The sequence below is a fragment of the Lissotriton helveticus genome, chromosome 1_1 (genome assembly GCF_964261635.1).
Source record: "Lissotriton helveticus chromosome 1_1, aLisHel1.1, whole genome shotgun sequence".
Lineage (NCBI taxonomy): Eukaryota > Metazoa > Chordata > Amphibia > Caudata > Salamandridae > Lissotriton > Lissotriton helveticus.
In genome coordinates this window covers 1011480045-1011498200 of record NC_136057.1, presented here as the reverse complement: position 1 = coordinate 1011498200, position 18156 = coordinate 1011480045, and the positions used below count along the sequence as shown (strand labels likewise).

Below are 18156 nucleotides of genomic sequence, written 5' to 3'. Positions count from 1 at the left end.
ACGATGTCTCCGTTGAAATAAATGCAACTGTACAAATGACACATAGGTGCTCCAAGTTAACAGCGCAGTGATGGTGACGTTTAAATATCCCAAGAAAGTAGTCTCAGCTGTTCAATAAAGAGATTACCAGTAAGAGAACGACATTATTTGCCCATGTAAGTAGATAGAAAAATTCTCTTCTCCCTCCAAACTCGCATCTCTAAGTAAGGAAAGAAAAACGTACATAAACCCACTTAAGCAGTCGAAGTCATAATGTGTTGCCTCTAATTGCAGAAGGATTATAGAGCATTTAAAAATCATACATGTACAGTCACCTGAAGACATGACTCTTCCACCTAAGGTTCCTAACTTCAATGACCTAGCCAAACACTTTACACAGAAAATTAAGATGAAAAGACTTGATACTGAATGCCTTGCGCTTCAATCAAACTGTGAACTAACTGATCTCACCAGAAAAGCACTATTAGCGTTGTGGTCCTTCTCAAGTCCTGTGGGAGGGCGGGCTTGATAAACAGGCGAGGAGGCTGTATATATTTTCCAAAAGGGCTTGGTTTATTAGCAGTAAACAAGTTATTCTCTGATACAGAGTGTCTCTCTTCCTGGTCGTCTCCAGAAGCACAGATTTGTGAGCCGAAGGGATTTGTTGTTGACGATGTTTCTGGCTCCTCTTCGCTCTTGGCTGGGTCACCCCGGAGGCTCATAGAAGGAGAGATAAAATAGAGCCGTCAGACACTCTGCTGTAAGGTGTTTAACACTCTACCAGTCACCACACCTGGAAGTGAGGGTAAGGACGGTCGGGAAAAAAGTGCCCAGTAAAGAATGGTTCAACGGAATAAACCACGAGGAAAAAGATAAAGAAAATAACCCCTACCTAGTAATAATGCGGCGATGGTACGTGTCGCAATTAGGGCTGGAAAAGAGGTGGGGAAACCAAGAAGGGGAAAGAAACTGAAAACAATGGTGCTCTGTGAATTTATGCTAGGCAGTATCGTATTTCACATGCGGCAAGGTGAAGCATTCACAATATATATGTGACTGCAAGGTAAGGCCTTCAATATGCAGGACAGCACAAGCGACCATGTATTAACCCACCTACCCTCTTCTCAACACTCCACCCGCCTCCCGCTACCCTCTCCCGAATTCGAGGTGGTGTCACCACTCACCGGCTCCGCCGCAACTCTCCTCTGTGTTGGGGCCGCTCTCCAGCCTCCTCCGGCAGACACCACCAATCCTCCGCCCACTGCTCCTCAGTATCCTCGTCTGCTTCTTGACCGACTTTAGGTCCCGTGCACTCCTGGAGTCCTGCGTTGTCCTCCTCCGGTTTCCTTCGGTCTTCGGCGTCTCTTCTCTCCACTCCTTCGTCCGCTTCGCTGGTCAAAGACAACTGCTTCCTGGGGTCTCCTCTTTTCATTGGACTGGCGCTTCCACTTCCTATGTTAACTCCGCCCACTTCCGGGGTGTTGACTGGTTCGCGGTGTGGGGAAACATCATACGGGGAGAATGAACGTCCTTCCTCCAAGTCCCAGGTTGCATCGGGCCTTTGTTGGTCCATGGAAAGTTCAGCACAGGATGATTTAAGGGTATGAGTAGCATCCTCTCCCTCACAAGTCCCATTTAAGGCCTTGACTGGAAAAAGCCAGTCAACGTATAAGGCATCATTCTATTTTGACTGTAGGCAGATGGAGAAGGAGCATAACTCACTAGGTATTTTATTTTATAGAATGGACAATTTGCCTAATACCAGGTCTGCCCCAGTGAAATCAAATAAAATGGAGTCATTGTGATAATTAAACACATAGTGAACACAGACGATATCAGTGAATCGCCATTGGAACTGAGAGTTGAATTTTGTGAGCCTCTCTGATGTGACTTGATTGTACCAACACCCGAATTTCTTCATAAAGAATAGGGTGCACTCCAATTACGTACTCAAAGGACTAAGAGCACCAATCGCAATAGCCCTGAAAAAGCGTTTTTATCTCAAGAGGGAAACAAGTTGGCTGTCGATTCAGCACATTTAAAAAGGTCCTCTGATATAAAGAATTAACTTTTATGGACACTAGCTTAAAAACTATTCTTTTTCTGAGCAGTTGAATAATCATGAATCGAAAATGGGAAGAAAATATTTACAATTATGCTACGTACAGTTGACAAACTACAATCTAGGAGAACATACTGTTACTATACTGCCTCTCCAGTTTGTATATTTCTGTATGTGTCAGCTGTAACCAACCAGCCCATGGAGGTGGGCATCAGTTGTACAAAACTGTAGGACGTAATTGGATAATTTTTTTACTCTCCATATAGAAATCATACCAATGCAGTATTCATCAGTATAAGGGCATTAGCCCATCCCACTAGAATTGTAAAGTGTTCAAAGGCAAATGTGTGTTCATTTGAATAAATCTCCATTTTTAAATCCACAACGGCATAATAACCATCTTTCTCTTGCACAAGTGCTCACATAGGCAAGCTGTTGCAATCAGCTTAAACGCTTATCAAATCCAATGGGGTAGGCTACTGCCTTTATATTGATGATTTCTGCATTGGTATGAATTTGTATAAGGAGAGTAAAAAACCTTTTTGGTAAAAAAAAATCGGGACGCTAATGGTAATTAGAATAATGTATTGGTCCTGATGAAGTGAGGTAAATGTTGTGAAACATGTGCTGGCCCCTTTTCTATTGAAGCTTAAAAATAAAACAGATATTTGAATCAAAAAGGATTCCTTCTTCTGTTGTTCTCTTAAAATTGAAGAACTAAACACTTGAGTTAACCACTGTTTCTGTATATGGAAATAACTAAATATTAATCTGGACCGATTTAATAATACTGAAATACAAATTATCTGCTGACCTCGGACTAAGTTTTATAGAGGCAGAAAAAGTTACATGGTCTGATATACACATGTATCTTGTGGTATAGTATACATTTTTTTCTTGTACTAAAGTATCTTGCCTATAACAAAAAGCATAGTTCAATATACAATAACACATGTATAACAACAACCTCATATCCATACCCTGAGACGCATAGATTGTCATGTCTAACTATACATTCACTGGCTATATATATATATATATATATATATATATATATATATATATATATATATATTTAAAAAAACTTGCAATACGCCAACAGCGGGATGAATAACAGGTACGGACCACTCAAGGTACTCAAATAAAGTTTCTCAGTGCTATTATTGATTTGATTGATGGCATCCAGTCACTCATGGCCAGTGCCCCAGCATGACGCGTTTCGACAGACCCAGTCTGTCTTGATCACATGACACAAGTCTTGTGATACTTAAATAGTGCAACTATAGATGTTACGGGCAAATACAATGCACCTGAGTCAACTCCTCAATCTTACTATCACATGGTCATAGACACTAAAAAGATACTATTCATGTATGTACATTGATAATATGCAGATATGCTTCACACAATTCGAGTTTTGAAATTTAAATACATAAATATGTAAATAAATATTGTAGATAAAAACAATAAATAATAATTCACACATATAATATAAAAACATGAAAAGACATCATAATAAATCGTGAAGAAAAATTACCATTTCTACTGTGGTGTAAATAACACTTGATAAATCCTCATGTTTAAATATGTGCAAATGAAGAAAAATATCTGTAAACATATGTCACATGTGCAAAGACGTATCTTCAAAGATCCAAAAATAAATCGAACGCATGTGCAAATATTGCCCATAAAAAGTGCTATCTAATAATAAGGTGCAAAATGTGCAAATACAAACATCTGTTTATACACAGAAATAATATAAGGATTAGCAGCAGTAACAAATGGTTTCCGGAGCCCCGGGAATCCATTTTAAAGATTAAAAAAACTGATATGTCATAGCAGCAGCTACCCAATGATAAATAGAGAAAACCATAATGTCAAAATTGATAAAAAATCAATTTAAATAAGATTAAACGATGTTGGACCAGTGCCCAAAAACTGAAATCATCACCACATTAAGGAACTCTCTGAAGAAAACCGCTAACTGGGGTAACCCTAAAAGTAACATCAAATTCAAAAAAGCTATGGAGTCAGCATGTCAAATCATAGATGTTATGTGAATGCAGAAAGATATATTCATTTAACAAGGTGGTGAAGGGAAGACAAAGGACTGATTTTATAAAAAAGTTATGTAGATCCTCCCCCATGTTGAGCCCGTTTGGCATTTTTGTATCGACCTCTAGGATGAATCTACTCTCTAATTGTCTGAGCTGGCGCTCACGGTTTCCACCTCTAATGTTTTTAGGAACCGCCCCTATCACAAAATAGTCCAGATCTTTTAAATTGATAATATGGCTAACTTAAGATGCCTGGCTACAGGATAACTTGGGTCCGAGTTGACTACTGCCCTCAAATGTTGCAGTGTACGGTTGTAGACTTGCAATTTAGTGCTGCCAACATATCTTAAATTGCAAGTACAGCGTAATACATACACCGCATAATCAGTGCAACATGTATAAAAACCATCAATTTTAGTTGGAGTGTCTCAAAAGGGAGTCCAATATTCAGTAGTACTAGTTCCGAATTTGCTAGCCCTGCAGGAATTGCATTTCACAAACCCATTTTTGTGTGTCAGCCAAGAACTTAAAATCTTAACTTCTGGACTAGTTCTTACCAAATCGTCTCGCATGGCCCTAGACTTTCTAAAAGTTAGTACAGGTGCACTAGGTAATAACTGCGAAAGTGTTAAGTCCGTCTTTATAATGGGCCAATTTTTCTGCATTATTTGTCTTATCTGTTTATGTTGTTTAGAATAGGTTGTAACAAGCCTTAGAGATTGTGTTTGTGTGTTAGCTGAATTACTGACTTTAGTAGATGTCTCAGTGCCAGGACTTATACTGTCTGAAATCCTTTCCTGAAATGAGGCATTGGCTCTATCACGTGCCTGAATAAGGTCATTTTTGATACAGCCCCTGCTTAGAAATCTAACCAGTGCCTCTTCCTGACAGACTGTTAAGTCGGAGTCATTGCTACAAATCCGGCAAATCCGCAGAAATTCCCCATATTGGATACTGCGGATTAAATGTCTAGGATGCAAACTGGTTGCATGGAGAACCGAGTTCCCAGCCGTCTCCTTGTGGTGTAGTTTGGTATGCAATGTTTCTTTATCAACATACACTGAGACATCGTTTCCCACTTACAGTGGCAGTGAATTTTAAATTCAAATTATTATTATTGATGACATCAACAAAGTTTAAAGCTGATGCATTAGAACATTTTCATATAAAACAAACATCATCAATATAGCGCCACCAATGGCAAACATGTCTGTCAAACCAACTTCTGTGCTAGCCCATGAGGATGTGCTTCTCCCACCAGCCTACATGTAAACATGCATAGCTGAGAAAAAAGCACGCCCCCATGGCCACACTCCGAAGCTGCTGATACACTTTGTTGTTAGATAAAAAATAGTTATTGGTAAGGCAAATCTTGATCATGGCTAACAACATTTTGTTATGTTCTATTTGTCCAATGCCACGTTTGCCCAAATAGTATGCAACAGTGTTCATTTCATCGTCATGATTTATGCTAGTGTACAAGGACGTAATGTCCATAACTACAAGCAGGTAGTCACTATTCCATTTAACAGTGTTCAATTTTTTGAGAAAGTCCCCAGTATCTTTTAAGAATGATGGTAGATTGCTCAGGTGTTCCTGTAAATAGTAATCAACAAATTTAGATATGGATTACAATAGGCTGTTTTGGGCAGACATTATTGGTCTACCCGGAATAGGAACAATTTGTTTGTGGACCTTGGGAATAAAATGCAAGGTTGGTGTGATGGGGTGATCTTTTTTCAAATACAGAAACTCATTTTTACTTATAAGGCCTTGTCTTTTCCATTGAAACAGTTCCTTGAGCACCATTATTCAGATCTGTAAATGAAGCCTCCTTATAGCATACAGAGTCATTCATGTGGACCATTGCCTCAGTCATATATTACTCATGTGCCCAGATGACAATGTTACCACCTTTGTCTGCCTTATTTATGATCAGATCTTTACCCTTTTTCAGTTTTTGCATTAGATTGTAGTATTGCAGCTCTGTATGTTTCATCTTGTAGTTTTTGTTTCTGATAGACTTGTGAAGTTTTTTCAAGTCTTCTGTCACCATATCACTGAAAAAAGGCAGTGGCATCTTTTGGCGTAATTGGCACAAATGTTGATGAAGGGCCTAATGGGCTTCTGTCAGGGCTTACCGATGGAACCCCAGTGTCTTTTAGGATTTCCTGAGTTGAATGTACCTCTGCCTCTGTGTTGGTAGCCAAACCATGTAAGGTTTTTAACATTTCAGAATCAGACGCTTGCAGATTAGTGCCTGGATTCCCAGATTGGTCACCCACAATAGATGTTGATTTCTTAAGTTGAAAATATTTCATAAGTTTAAGTTTTCTTATAAACTTATAAACGTCACTATTTATATATATATATATATATAAATATATATATATATATAGAGAGAGAGAGAATGTAGAATTTTTGTATATATACATATATTTAATACTTTCTTATAATCAGATTTACATATGGTGTCATATGTGATTTCATAAAAAAGAGGCATGAAACATACACACTCTTCCACTTATGTTATGTAAGTAAGATGTTTTTATTATGTACATATATATGTATTGCAAAACACAAACATTTATGTTTACAAAGAATTATTTTGTCCTTGTTGCTATAAGAAAAAATAAATGTATACAGACTTACCCACGTATTTAAATCTATGTAAATAGTAATATATAACAAAACCACATAAAAGCATTATAATGTTTAATATCTACAAGGAATAAACCCATGCAATCTGTATCCAACGCATATATACATGCTTCCAATATTAGTTACACGTTCAGACATAGGCATGTATGTTGTGCATATATGAAGACAGTATACACTTTTTAAAATATTTTTTCTGCTACAAATATAAACAAAAACGTGTCTTTATAAATAGAACAGTCTGCACTTAAAGAGTTCCGAAAATATACTATTGCCAAATCTGGTAGTGACGTCACACTTTTCAAGCGTTTAAAAAACTACTACATTTTAAAACCTGCCCCCATTACAGGTCTGCCCAAAGCAGCGATTCATTTTAAAGTCACTCAGCACACATTGCATCCACCGTCAACGTTTAGCATTAGGCTGCCCAGAACACGTGCCTCGTGAAGAAGGGAAATGCTAGCGCGCAATGTTTTAATTAAGGGCAGGGTTTTTAAGAAAGGCAAGAAGTTCCGCCCCTGCCTCCGTAGCCTGAAGTTACCGAATGCTGTTGGCTCATAGCTCCGCCACTCAGCGTGGATAGTGGCTGCTTCTCCCAGACGCTGCGTGGGGTGGGGTCAACCACAGTCTGGGTCTTGACACTGCTTCTTTCCTTATCGCTTCTGAGACAGCTTGAGACTGTGCGACCACCAGGCGCGCATGCGCCATCCTCGAGGCCCGTCTGTTCCTTGCGCAAGCCTGTTGTCGAGGCACACGTTGCTCAGTTCCCCAGTGCGCATGTGCAGTGTGCGTGAGCTGGCCCATTGTGCCGCCTCCTGTCGCACTTTGCGTGCAGGCGCGCGTTCAATCGTTACTCGCCTGACTTGGGGTCTCGTGGAGCCTTCATTCACCGCATAAATTGTGCTCCTTGTGATCGCCGCCGGCAGTAGTTCCGTAGCACCAGCAGCGAGGTAAGGGGCCGAGCCTCGGCAGTGAACGGTGGGGTGGTGGTATAGCCTGTTTATGTTGAACTCGGAGCATTGGTCTGAGGATGTCACCTGGCACCTCGGGACCCACGGAAGTGAAGACCTCGTGAGTGAGACTAGGCTGAGATCACGGCGGATGGATCCAGGGGCACCCGAGGCCTAAGGGATGCGAAAGTGAAGGCGTATATCACATAGCATCACGTGTAGATAGATGCATGGGGAACTGGTGTAGCAGCAGGACACCACGGGGGCTCGGAGAGGTTGCATAGCGAGGGTGGTTTAAGCAGGTGGCATTACAGAATTGCTGAATACGTTTTCACACTGCTTTAACACCGCTCCACACTACTCAAAATTAATACACCATCTGTGTGCGGGTGCAGAGGTGTCAGTGGCCCAGCATCGGCCATTGTAACAGCCACCTGATGAGATCATGAAAGCAGCGTGGGTGTCACTACTAGAGCTTTGGACCTACTGCCTGTCACATATTATTTAAGGTTGTCGTTACTCGAGTAGTAAAAGCCTTACTTTTCAACGTGGGAGTTGGAGCGCAGTGATTACTTAGTTGATTAACCCAGATGGCTCCTGCAGCCTCCGACAAGTCTGGCGTCGTTTGTGATTTGGCTGCCCTTTTATTTTTGGGGATACTGTATTGTAGCCCGCCCTGTTAAGCTTGCTGACCCATGCACCTGGGAATGTTGGCGAGGTTGTTCTCTTGCACAGACCCTCCTGGAATAGTATGGGCTGAAGGTACGATACTCTGCTTTAAGAACGAATGTACTGTTAATGGAACGTGGTCTTCGCTGGGCTTAAATATTTCAGCTACATTTTCGTACGCCGTAGGGTAATGTTAGAGGGGGAATGTCTCTTAGTCATGCTCCTCTTGGTAATTCTAAAGAAAGTATTTGGACAGCCCGTTTTGCTTTATTGTTAACCTTCTGCGAGTTAGTTGTTGGTACCAATGTATATGCTTCCTCTTGAGCACTGCTCCTCAAACCTAGGGACTATATGCCTTTGGAATGTCACTTGAGATATTAGGTCTGTGGGTCGTTTCTTGGGATGGTCACATTAAATGAGCCTCTGGGGTCTTAAAAGCGATCATGATATAACTTAATTCCCAATGCAAAAGAGTGTGTAAGTACTGCAGTTATCTTTTTTGAATTTTGACTTTCTTCCTCAAGGCCAGTCCAAATTTTCCTTTGCATACCATGTCAAAAGTTTTCAGTTTCCAGCTGAAAGGTGCAGACAAGAATTTTGTTGAAAATGACCTAATAAATACAGCAAGCTGCACGTAAATGCCATCCAACAGCCCTTACCTCCTATTCCAGCAGCTCTTATTTATCCACTAATACAATTCTCTTGTCCTTTTTCTGCAGTATGGCAGACTATCTCATCAGCGGCGGAACGGGCTACGTCCCTGAGGATGGTCTTACTGCCCAACAGCTATTTGCCATCGCAGACGGCCTCACTTACAAGTAAGAAGCATGCTTTGTATTCCCTGTATTATATTTCTCAGTGGATTTTAATCCACCGTGAGTTTCACCCACAGAACCGTCCTGTCATTGTGTGGCCACTTTCTTCTATGTTGATGTTTAACTTGTAAAGAATTGTGAGGGTGCATTACCTTCCAACCGTTCGACAGGTTATTTCAAGCCTTTACTTCCTTATGAGTAACAGCCTTATTTTGTTAGTGTTTTAAACCTCGTGTGGTCATAAGTGAGCTGTTTATGGACCTTTCACTGACAGAGTGGCTTTATTTATATACATCTCCAAACTTATTTAAAACTCTCGTTGATCTCCCTTCTGAATATTGGTTTGGGGGCTAGTGTTGAATGGGGAGAGTTCATGCAGGCCTATCAGTTTGTAAAACGCAGCAGCAGCATGTTATTTAAGGTATACACTGTTTAGCCTCGTATATGAGAATAGGTTAGCTTATGCAGTTGTGGTTGATGAGCTGGCTATCAGTAACACGTTAGAGGTCTCTTGCCAGTGTGTCAGATAGCACTTTGTAAAAATACAATTTTGCTTCCCCTCCGACTCTCCAGTCGTCTTTCCCCTTGTAGATAGTGTTTCCAGTTAAAGGGAGTGTAAACAAATGGACACTAGACCCTATTCTAACTTAACATGTCATTAATTCCCTCGAAAGTGCAAGGATGAGTGGAAACTAAGGTCACGCTTCGTCTGTTATGGAAGTTATTCTGATAATGTGCTCTGCTGAAACTCCCTTTCGTCAGAGTTCTGTAGGGCTCTGAAAACTGTGTATAACTTTGCAGTTGTAAAACTTAACAGAAAAAACAATAAAGTGGTTTGTTAGAATGGTGCTTAATATGACCAGTATAACGAAGTGACTTAAGAATGGTTTAGGTAGGCTATTTTTCTCTAATGCTGGATATGCAGTGCATGAGCTATTTCTGGGTTCTGTACGTTTCCATGGCAGAGCAGCAGTTCATTTGTGCATCTTTGAAATTAGGGTAGAAAAGTTGGCTTTGATGATTTATGCTCGACTCACTTTGCATTCAGTTTCCACTCATAACATATGATAATTAGTCTAGAGATTGTTTGATAATTAGTATTATAAATACAGTTATTGTTTGTCTTCTCAAAAGATCTAAAGGCAGCCAATGTATTAATCACGGGTTTCGCCATTCTGTTTTATCTTTCATGTAGGCGTTTTATGCAAGCATAACATAACTGGAGCTTATTTGTGGCTGAAGGGCCTGCAGATTTGTGGGTCAGCGGAGAACTAGAACTGTCTTACTTTAACCGCATGCTTTAAATAGCAAGGCTCCACCTTCTTCCCAGTGTGAGCTTGATTTCCCGTTCTAGTCCACTGGCTGCAAAGCTTTATTTAGTTGGATGCAATGGAGGGCGAACTCGATCCTTGTGTTTGGGCTCCAATTGAAGCAGGAATTTGGGGAAATCCAGACTGGCAAGTGCATCTGTTTCTTTTCCTTTAATCTAATTTCGAATGTAAAGTCCGTATTTTTCTTAACACATTCAGAAAGTGTACCTGACCTGTGATTTGAGGCTTTAAGGTTACATGTCAGTCCTTTTTTTTGTATTGAAGATTTGTATAGCACGCACTACGGTGCTGAAGTCTTAAACACATGGGTAGTGCACTACACCTTCCGAGTGTGCGGTTGGAAGAATGTTGAATTTGCTTTTAGGCTCTGTGAAGTGTTTACATGTTGTGCATGATGACCACTTGGGTGCAGTTAAACTTGTTTGGGAAGCATTGCTTATTAGTGTGATGTATGTATGAGGATGTGTTTTTCTTTTTTCTCTAACTTGTTTTATTCGTACTGCTCAGATTAGCTCTGCAGGTCCCTTTATTGTCAGTTTTTACTTTTATGTTTTAAATCGGATTTCTTTTGCTGGCTGTGGCAGGAGGTTGTCTATTATTTGATCTTATTGATTAGGAGTTGTGCGTTTTACAAATGTAGCTCAAGAGAGGGAATACGATCTATCCGCCCGCATAGTGTTAGTCTTTCTTTAATGTTTGCCATTATGAGACATAAAGTTAAGAAGTTTTCCACTGTGCACTGCATTGTCATCCTCCTTTTAGTCTTTCTAGGATGCTGTGCTCGGACTAGGACCAGTTTGGACCTTACAGGGTGGATTCTGTTGGAGTCCTCCATTGACAAGCAATTTGTAGCGGATCTTTATGGGCGTAGTAAGCCTGTCTAGGTATTATTGAGTTGTTTGTGCTGTTCCTAGGTTCCACAATCCTTTCATACATTATGCCTGTTCCACTGACAATAATTTTTAATGAAATATTATATAACTTAGTCCCCCTCCAAAACTACATAACATGCCTGAAGGAACTCTGCCTATCTAAGGGAATCCTGTGTCCTCTGCTAAAGAGACAGTAGACAATGATGTGCCCTTTAGAGTTGAATTTGTAATTGTTTGGTTTTTGGAAGGGTTTGGGTTGAGTCCTTTACGAAGATAAATGTGAAGAAACATTTAGCTCTTTCATTGTATGCCAGAACACTAAGTTAATATGCGGCATGTGAGCTGTTCACTCTCAGTACAGCTTATTGATTATTTATTTCCACCCCATTTCATTTGAAATGTCGACCCAGTTACCGTGGCATTGTCTGCAGTTATGTGCTGCTATTTTAACCTGGAAAGCTGTTCAACACACTTAATTGCAATTACAATACACAGTGAAAAGAACCTGCATTTGGGAGCTTTTGTCATTTCATGAGGCATGGTGGGTGAGGCTTCACTTTTGCCTGTACTTTTATCAATCCGAACTCTATTGTAAGGTCACGGTTGTTGTCAATTTACTGATTATTTTAGACAGAACCCTCTAGGCCTAGACAGTTCATTTCAGAAAGAGTAGATAACTAGTTCAGGCATGGGCTGTAATAATGAGTTTGTGTCAAGCTACATATCATCTGGGTACTAAACCGTATAAAAGTTAAACTTTATTACATCGCTTGATATCAATCCATTTGATGCCTGGATTTAAACGGTGACATGCTTGTTAAACATTTTTACCAGCAAGTGCATTAACAACCGTAGTTTATCTGGTTTTCTGGTAAACCTGATGCTTTCAAGGATAAACTTTAAAAAAAAAACACCAGCGGATCTTCAAACAATGCATTTGGTGTTGTATGCTTTTGTGTCTGCATCACTTCACACACCTGCGCAGGCTCATGTATTGGCAGTTTTTCTGCCTCTGCTCTCAGTGCTCAGCATTTTTACTTACATTGGCTTGCCCATCAATGTAAAAAATCATACTGTTAATACTGAGTGAGCTCTTCAAAGCTCGTTACTCATATTCAAATGCTAAAGCTAACAAACAACTTCACAGTGTCTGTTGCATGGATATATCGCCCTCCTGGGCCGGCAGTTAACAGTTGATCCTGTATCCTAGAAATTCTCTCTTCCTTTACGTTGAAGTATGCTAATTTTATTGTGTTACGCGATTTTAACATTAATTTCAGCAGTGTACCTTGTAAAATAGCCTCCTCCCTGATGGATCATTTTAGGGCCATAGACATTCATCTTATAAATAGTCTCCCTATGCTTGTCACAGGACACTTGCTTGGCCCACTATTCTCCAATCTAAATGATTTCCAGACAATGCCCAATTCCTTTAGTATGGTCAGATCATCTAGCCATTCCCTTCACTATGTCAACCCCCAGTATGCCTAGAGATCCGATGCACAGGCCAGTCTCCCTCTTTAAGAACTGATCGAAGCTTAATACCTCTACTCTGTACTCTACAATAAAGACAAATTCTCTGGCTTTGAGCTACTCAGTGAAGGCTGATTCTTCTTGACTTGATAACTGATTTAGATTCTCACTTGACTCTCTACTACCCATCAAACATATTATCCATTGTAGATCTCTTCCTCCAGCTCCATGGTTTAATAATGCTCTGAGCAGAAATAAAAGGAACTGTAAGCATTTAGACTACTACTTAGTGCTGTGAAACCGTATTCAGGGTAGCCCTACACTCTACGAAACTTTAATGATAAAGCAATGTTAGGATGTGACATTACTTCTACCGAAGCATAGACATTGGTTTGAATAACAAATGATATTATGTAAGTTATGCTAGTTTTGTTGCTTCCTTAAACAGGTGAAAATACATATTTTGAATATTTTAGTTCATTATCTCTTCAGATATAGTTGAATACCTGCGTTAATATCTGTATTAATTGTTCACTTTTGGCTTCTGTATAATACTGTCCAGGAATTCATTTGCTATCAGAGCGCCTCAGGCTGCATTGATAAGTTATGTAACTTAGTTTCAGAAACTATTCTCTATTTAAATTTTCTTTATATATAGCCATAGCTAATTACCACTGATTAAATACCTGAAACCTTTGTTCCTGGCAGATAAAATCCTAATTATCTAGACGTAAAAAATAAAATAATACCTGTTAATATAGTTCAGCCTCCGTTAGTAACTTATTAATTCCATAGACGTGTTGCAATTGTGGTTCCTTTTTGACAGGCTGTGCTTTACTAATAGCAATAACCATGGGGATTGAGGGTATTTCCCACTGGTTTCCGGTAGGGACGTTCTACTGTTGTTGTACACAGTGGGCAAGTGCAGTCTTTTCCAAACGTTGCTGTCAGTGTAGCGAGGGTGAGCATTCACAGGGCTCTCAGGGAGGTAGTGTATGGGGGGAGCAAGATATTGGATCTCAATGGACACAGTAGCATAATGTCCATGTGTGAGAAAGTGAGTTTCTGTTGCAGTACCCCCCCCCCCCCCACACTTTTTGCCTGATACCTGATGCACTTTTCCTTGGTGTGCCCTGGGTCCCTGCCAATCAGGTACCCAGGGCTTGTGTTCCTTCCCTAAAAACTGTACTAAAGCCTAAACCCAATTTGCATCTCTGGCAACATGTCAGCCTCTAGTAAATGGTACCCTAGGTAGCCAGGGCATTGTGACCAGAGAAGACCCTTAAGGGCAGCAGCACTTATTGTGCCACCCTTAGGGGCCCTGTACCCTGACACACACACACACACACTGCCTTTGCAGGCTGAGTGTCCTGGTTTCAGAACTAAACAAAGAGTCGACATGACACACATCCCTGTGTGCCAGGCCCACAAACCCACTGCCCTGGCATACACCAGCCACCCCTCTAGCTGGGTGCCCTATGCCAGTGGTGTGGGCACAGGTGCCTAAGCCCTGTGCCTCTACAGTAGCCAGGGCCATTCCTGGGCACTGTACGTGCAGTGATGCCATTAAGAGAATATGGTGCTGGGAGGTTGTCATTACGAACACCATAATGGCTGCACTGAAGGCTGACAAGTTTGATATCGAACTTCTCAGAACATTGAACCCACACTGATGCCAGTGTGGGAATTAATGTAAAATGCACTACAGAGGGCATCGTAGAGATGCCGCCTGAAACCTAACCTACAATCCATGTCTTGTCTGAGAGGCTGCCTAGGCTGCCACACAGCAGACATGTTGCTGGACCCCTGGGTGGAGATCCTCCGCTCTCCTGGGCCTGCAAAAATGCACATCCTGGGACGAGGTGCCAAGCCTCCTCCCCCAGGATGGGCAGGGGAAGCTTCAAAGGCATTCCGCCTTTGTGAGCTTCTCCAGACCACTTGCTGTACTCAGCAACTGGCCCCCTCCAGTTCTGACCCCCATTCTGGCAGGAAGACTGGCAGGAAACCCTACGTCAGAAAGGAGGGTGTGCCAGCCTGTGCCAAGTCCACCCCTCAGATGGGAGAGGCGAGGTGATGCATGACCCCGGCCATGTTGAAGATGGGGAGCCTTGCCCAATCACAGCTAGGCTCCTGCCCTCCTCCCACAGGAGAGGAGCAGGCTAGGGGGTGTACCCACCCCAGGACAGGGACCCATTCGTCCCTGCCCTTGCCCTACCTGTAACGCCCCTAAATTTAGTATTTAGGGCACCCTGAACCTTTTTCAACAGATCCAGATTATGAAACAAGAAAGAAGAACAAGGAACAAGAAAACCTGCTGTGCAGCTGCTAAAAAGAGGAAGATGCCAACTGATTTGGCTCCAGCCCTACCGGCCTGTCTACCCTTGAACCTGCCCTTACTAAACCCTGGCGTCTCCAGTGGTCAGCAACCTCAAAAACCTCGGAGGACCTGACTGCCTTGTGACTCTGACTACCTGGGTCTCCCACGAGCAGTGGTACTGCTCAAAGCAAGTAAGAAGCCCTGGCATCAGCCAGGAAGCGCGAACCCTGCACACTGCACCTGCCAAGCCTGGCCTGTGCTGGAGTTAATCAAGACCCTGAGGCTGTCCCCCCAGCGATTCAGACTTGGAATCCACTACCCAAGGACCCTCCTCGACGACCCAGACAACAAGGGACCCCTCCAACCGCAACCAGCAGGGGGTAAAATTTCCCGACCTCAAAAGACACCCCAGCGCCCCACGCCCCCCTGTGCCCAACTCCTGGGTGCCTACCTATCCTCCAAGATCCCAGCTTACCCCTCTAAGTGTTGGTCGCTCTAGAAGATCCTCCTCCCCCGAGCCTGCAGCCATTGTTCCCTTTTCAAGATCTCCATTAAAAAAACATTGAGCGCCCGACGGCTCAAAATCACCCTGCACCCAGTCGCCCGAGTGCCCCTGGCAGTGCAACCTTTGTCCTTATCTACTTCCTCATTTGCCCTGAGCAAGTGACCAGGAGCCCAGCGCCCACAGCCGTGTGGCCTGCTATCCAGAAGCCACCAACCGAAGGCCCCCTGCCTCGCATTGGATAACATTGGGCCTGACTACCTCTGCACCCGTCTGCCCCAGTGCCACTGAGGGTGTACCAACTGTACGTACCTGACCCTGGGGGACCCTGAGTCTATGCCCAGAACCTTAACGTCACCAGTCGAGTACTCACCTGAAAGCCAATAATTCACTTTCCTTCCATAGAATAACATGGACTGGTTTGACTCTCAAAATCTTCCAAGTGTGAAGTTTTGAAACTTTAAAATATTCATCTAAAATCAGCCGAATAACGAATTCCGAAGTACTCACCTGTGATCAGGAGAGAAGCCAGTACTGTACCTTTTAGCCCAGTATTGAACCACAAAAGTAATCCTAACTTTGTTTACTAGTAACCTGAATTTTCTTCTAAAGGAAACCATTGACTGTTTTTCTGTGAAATTTCTTCTATTTTTGCAAACTACAAATATTCTTTAAAAATCGTACCAACCACTAAAACGTAATTACTTACCTGTCTTAGGTAGAGACCCCAGTGCTGAACCTAGGAGTCCAGTACTGGATTACAAAAGTAACGAGAACCTACTTTACCTGTGACTTGAATTTCTTTCCATAGGATAACAATGCTAGTTTTTCAATGAATTTTTTTTTGTCAACTTTGAAAATACATTTATATTCTTTAAAAATCACTGCAATGACAAAAATGTTTTTACTAAACTATTTTCAGCTTAGATCCCAGGCCTGAATCTAGGATCTAGTCCTGGAGTTACAAAAGTAATCTATAAAGTAATCAACTGCATTTATGTAGAAAAACCCATTCAGCTCAATGTTAAATTGGGTTTAGAATTGTGTTGCCTACTGCAACCGTTGTACCTATTGTGCTTACAAAGTTTATTGCCGCTCTGCAAAGTAATTCCCTGAGAGTGCTCATATTGAGTAAAGTAGATTATGATACCTGTTGGTTCTAAAAATAAAACAATGATATCTTTTGATATAAAAACAATTGGCCCAGAGTTCAGTTCTTGTGTGTGAAACCTTTTGCTGACTGTGTACGACAAATGCTTTGCACTGTCCTCTGGTACTGCTTGACCAAGCTACCACTTTAGAGAGTAAGGTCACACCTGACTTTAACCTCTGTTATACCTCTGGGGATTGTGTACTCTATACACACTGTACCTTACTTTTATCCAGTATATATAGAGCCACTTTCTCACACCATTGAAGTGCTCATCTTTTATGGAAAAACAAAAATTCACCCAGCAAAACGAAATAGTATACAGCACTATTGAGAGTGTTATACGTAGTTGTACTTGGTTTCAACTAACAGTGAAGTGCCCCCCCAAACAAAAACTCCACCCTCCAGCCCCATGATTGTTGGAAATACATTTCTACTAGCTGAGGAAGTTCTCCTCACCCTTTATCTTCTGCCATGCTAAACCAAGGGTATCCCAAAATGGTTTCTACTGGCCTCAGTACACAGACTCCCACAACTCGGTCCTACAACCATACAGGTGCTACATATTCTTTCTCTCTTTCCCCCTAGGATGTCTGCTCTGGGTTTCACTTAAGAATGGAGCAAAATGTAAGGGTCACTGAAACAGAGAAAAAGTTCTGATTACATTACAGATACATAACATTCTACCCTGCCACCACTTTAAATGAGGTGCCCAGGACAGGCACAGAAGTCCACTCCTTAGTATGAGGGCATACTTGATGTACCCCCTCAAGATCATAGTATAGGTTCTGGACCTGTCATTATCAGGGACGGGCCTAGGCCTCCCTTCAAACACTAGATTAGGGTGACACGGCCCACATAAATGTCCAGATACTATTGGCACATGCTGTTTGGCTCTCCGGGTTGGGGTATACACCCATTTACCACAAAGGGTGTGTTCCCATCCCAGCATTGGTTAAGCCATGCTTTGCTATGATTGTTGTAACTACTTATAATTAATTTCAATGTTGCATGTTACAGGAAGCTTCACATTTGCCACTCGGCTGCAAATGATGCACCCATTGCAGTGCACATTGCTGTAAGTGTGATCTGAAGACCTAGTATAAACACAAAATTGACAAGAATAAGAAGGAATAAAAAATGGAAAGAAGAAAGCAGTGGCAAAAAAAAGCATTGGCCTGCCAGTCCCAGCACTGTCGTGCCCTCCTTATCTTCAGGCACATGTGCATGTGATCTTGAAAAATTCCACCACGCGCAATGCAAGAGTCAACTGTTAAAGTAATTTAACCCATGCCGTAATAGATGGGAGTGAAAAATGAAT

General features: G+C 41.8%; 1 protein-coding gene across 15 annotated transcripts in view; it reads left to right on the top strand.

Moving 5' to 3' along the window:
* IMPDH1 (inosine monophosphate dehydrogenase 1) overlaps positions 1 to 18156 on the top strand; it is a 378440-nt gene that overhangs the window by 168106 nt on the left and 192178 nt on the right. For 8 of the 15 annotated variants that reach the window (XR_013607683.1, XR_013607684.1, XR_013607685.1 and 5 more), the window contains exon 2: positions 9095 to 9193. Coding sequence is in view for 7 of the 15 variants with exons in the window: in XM_078677710.1 (XP_078533836.1) it covers positions 9095 to 9193 (99 nt within the window). In the remaining 8 variants the exon portion in view is untranslated. Of the gene's footprint in view, positions 1 to 7318; positions 7707 to 9094; positions 9194 to 10466; positions 10648 to 18156 lie in introns of those variants that run through there. The other 7 variants (XR_013607690.1, XM_078677745.1, XM_078677747.1 and 4 more) reach the window with 6 other exon arrangements.